We start from the raw sequence: 1501 nt of genomic DNA, 5'->3' as shown, positions 1-1501 counted from the left end.
ACACAACCAGAGAAGGTCTAAAAAAACTAATAATAATGTAAACTTGGGGGACATATGATGCTAAAAACTGAAGATTTGTCAGTTTTATGTCTTTGTAATTATTGAATGAACTTTTCATGGGTTCTTTTTCCTGTAACTGAATATGTTTATAAAACATGTACAACAATGTAAAATCTGTAGTCTATTACTGAGGTGAACTGAAATTGTATTCTGTCATTATGTTATAACAGACAAAAAAAGGAAAACTTAAATACAAAATCAGTTGTGGCTTTACTTGTCTGCTTAGTGTGTGTATGTTAATACTTTTTTAATGCTGTTTTTGTCACGTCTGTTTTTTGAGGAGTTTTTGTACAGACTTTGTGCTCACATTAACCACTGTGTGTTTGGTGCACAGTAATACACAGCAGAGTCCTCTGGTTTCAGGCTGGACAGTCTCAGATACACCATACTGTTACTGTTGTCTCTGGTGATTTCTATGCGTCCTTGAACGCAGTTTTCATAAACTGTTTTACTTGCATCATACCAAATTGGACCTATGTGCTCCAGTGGTTTTCCTGGACGCTCTCTGATCCAGTGCATTCCATAGCGACCAAAGTTAAATCCAGTTCCTCTGCAGGAAAGACTAAGATCTTCCTGAGGCTTTTTCACTACTGAGATGGAAGGAATGGACTCTAGACCCTGGCTGTTAAAACCTGTTACAAAAAGCAGCAATTAAATGAGATCAGACCAACTGAAAGACTGATTAGTGTATAAGAGTATAAAAAACTCACAGGGCAGACAGATCACTGTTAGCAGAACAAACAGCCTGATCGACATCTTGAAACTGAAGCTGTGACGGAAGAACTGTCAGCTAAAGAAGACAGGAGGAGGTCTAAAGTATGACATCAGTATTTGTATTACATTTAAAAGGCAAATGTGTCTGATTCAAACATCCCTACAATTATTCTTTTAGATGAAGAAAGATATTGTTTTTAATGCAGTTTTTTCTAGAAGAACATAGAATGATTGATATATAGAGCATCCCTGCATACGTTAAAACGTGTCACAAATTAAACAGATAATATGGAAAAAAGGCCATCTTGATCTTAAGTTCTTTCCTATGTTTAACAGCTATATGGACGTAATACATGGACTATGACAAAGTCTTATTGGTATTTGGCTATTAGTTCAGTTGTATTTTGCAGTACATAGAAATTTTATTAATTACTCATACCTTACATTCACAAGTAAAAAAAAACTAAAGAAAAAAAAAACACGCTGCTTTCTGTGTCACTGTGACACTTGAGCTCAATAATAAACAGCAGAATCCTTAGTTGTTGAACTGTTTATCTGCAGATACACCGGATTTCTGCTATTCTCCCTGGAGATGATGAATCGGTTTTCCATTGACTCAGAGCAGTGTGAAATTTAACATGTTGGACTCACAAGTAAAATCCTTTTTTTCTCACCCTTGCTCAACATATTTTTTGGGAGGAAGTAGCGTTTTTGTTTTTTGCATAAA

General features: G+C 35.4%; 1 gene segment (V, D, J or C); it reads right to left on the bottom strand.

Annotated features, from left to right (window-relative positions):
• Positions 1-363: 363 nt before the first annotated feature.
• Positions 364-816, bottom strand: LOC124864938. The segment is given in 2 exon segments: positions 364-692; positions 771-816. Coding segments are annotated over 2 exon segments (375 nt in total).
• Positions 817-1501: the final 685 nt, after the last annotated feature.

The sequence above is a fragment of the Girardinichthys multiradiatus genome, chromosome Y (assembly GCF_021462225.1).
Source record: "Girardinichthys multiradiatus isolate DD_20200921_A chromosome Y, DD_fGirMul_XY1, whole genome shotgun sequence".
NCBI classification, from domain to species: domain Eukaryota; kingdom Metazoa; phylum Chordata; class Actinopteri; order Cyprinodontiformes; family Goodeidae; genus Girardinichthys; species Girardinichthys multiradiatus.
Note: the sequence above shows the minus strand (reverse complement) of the source record. Positions and strands in the feature narration are given on the sequence as shown.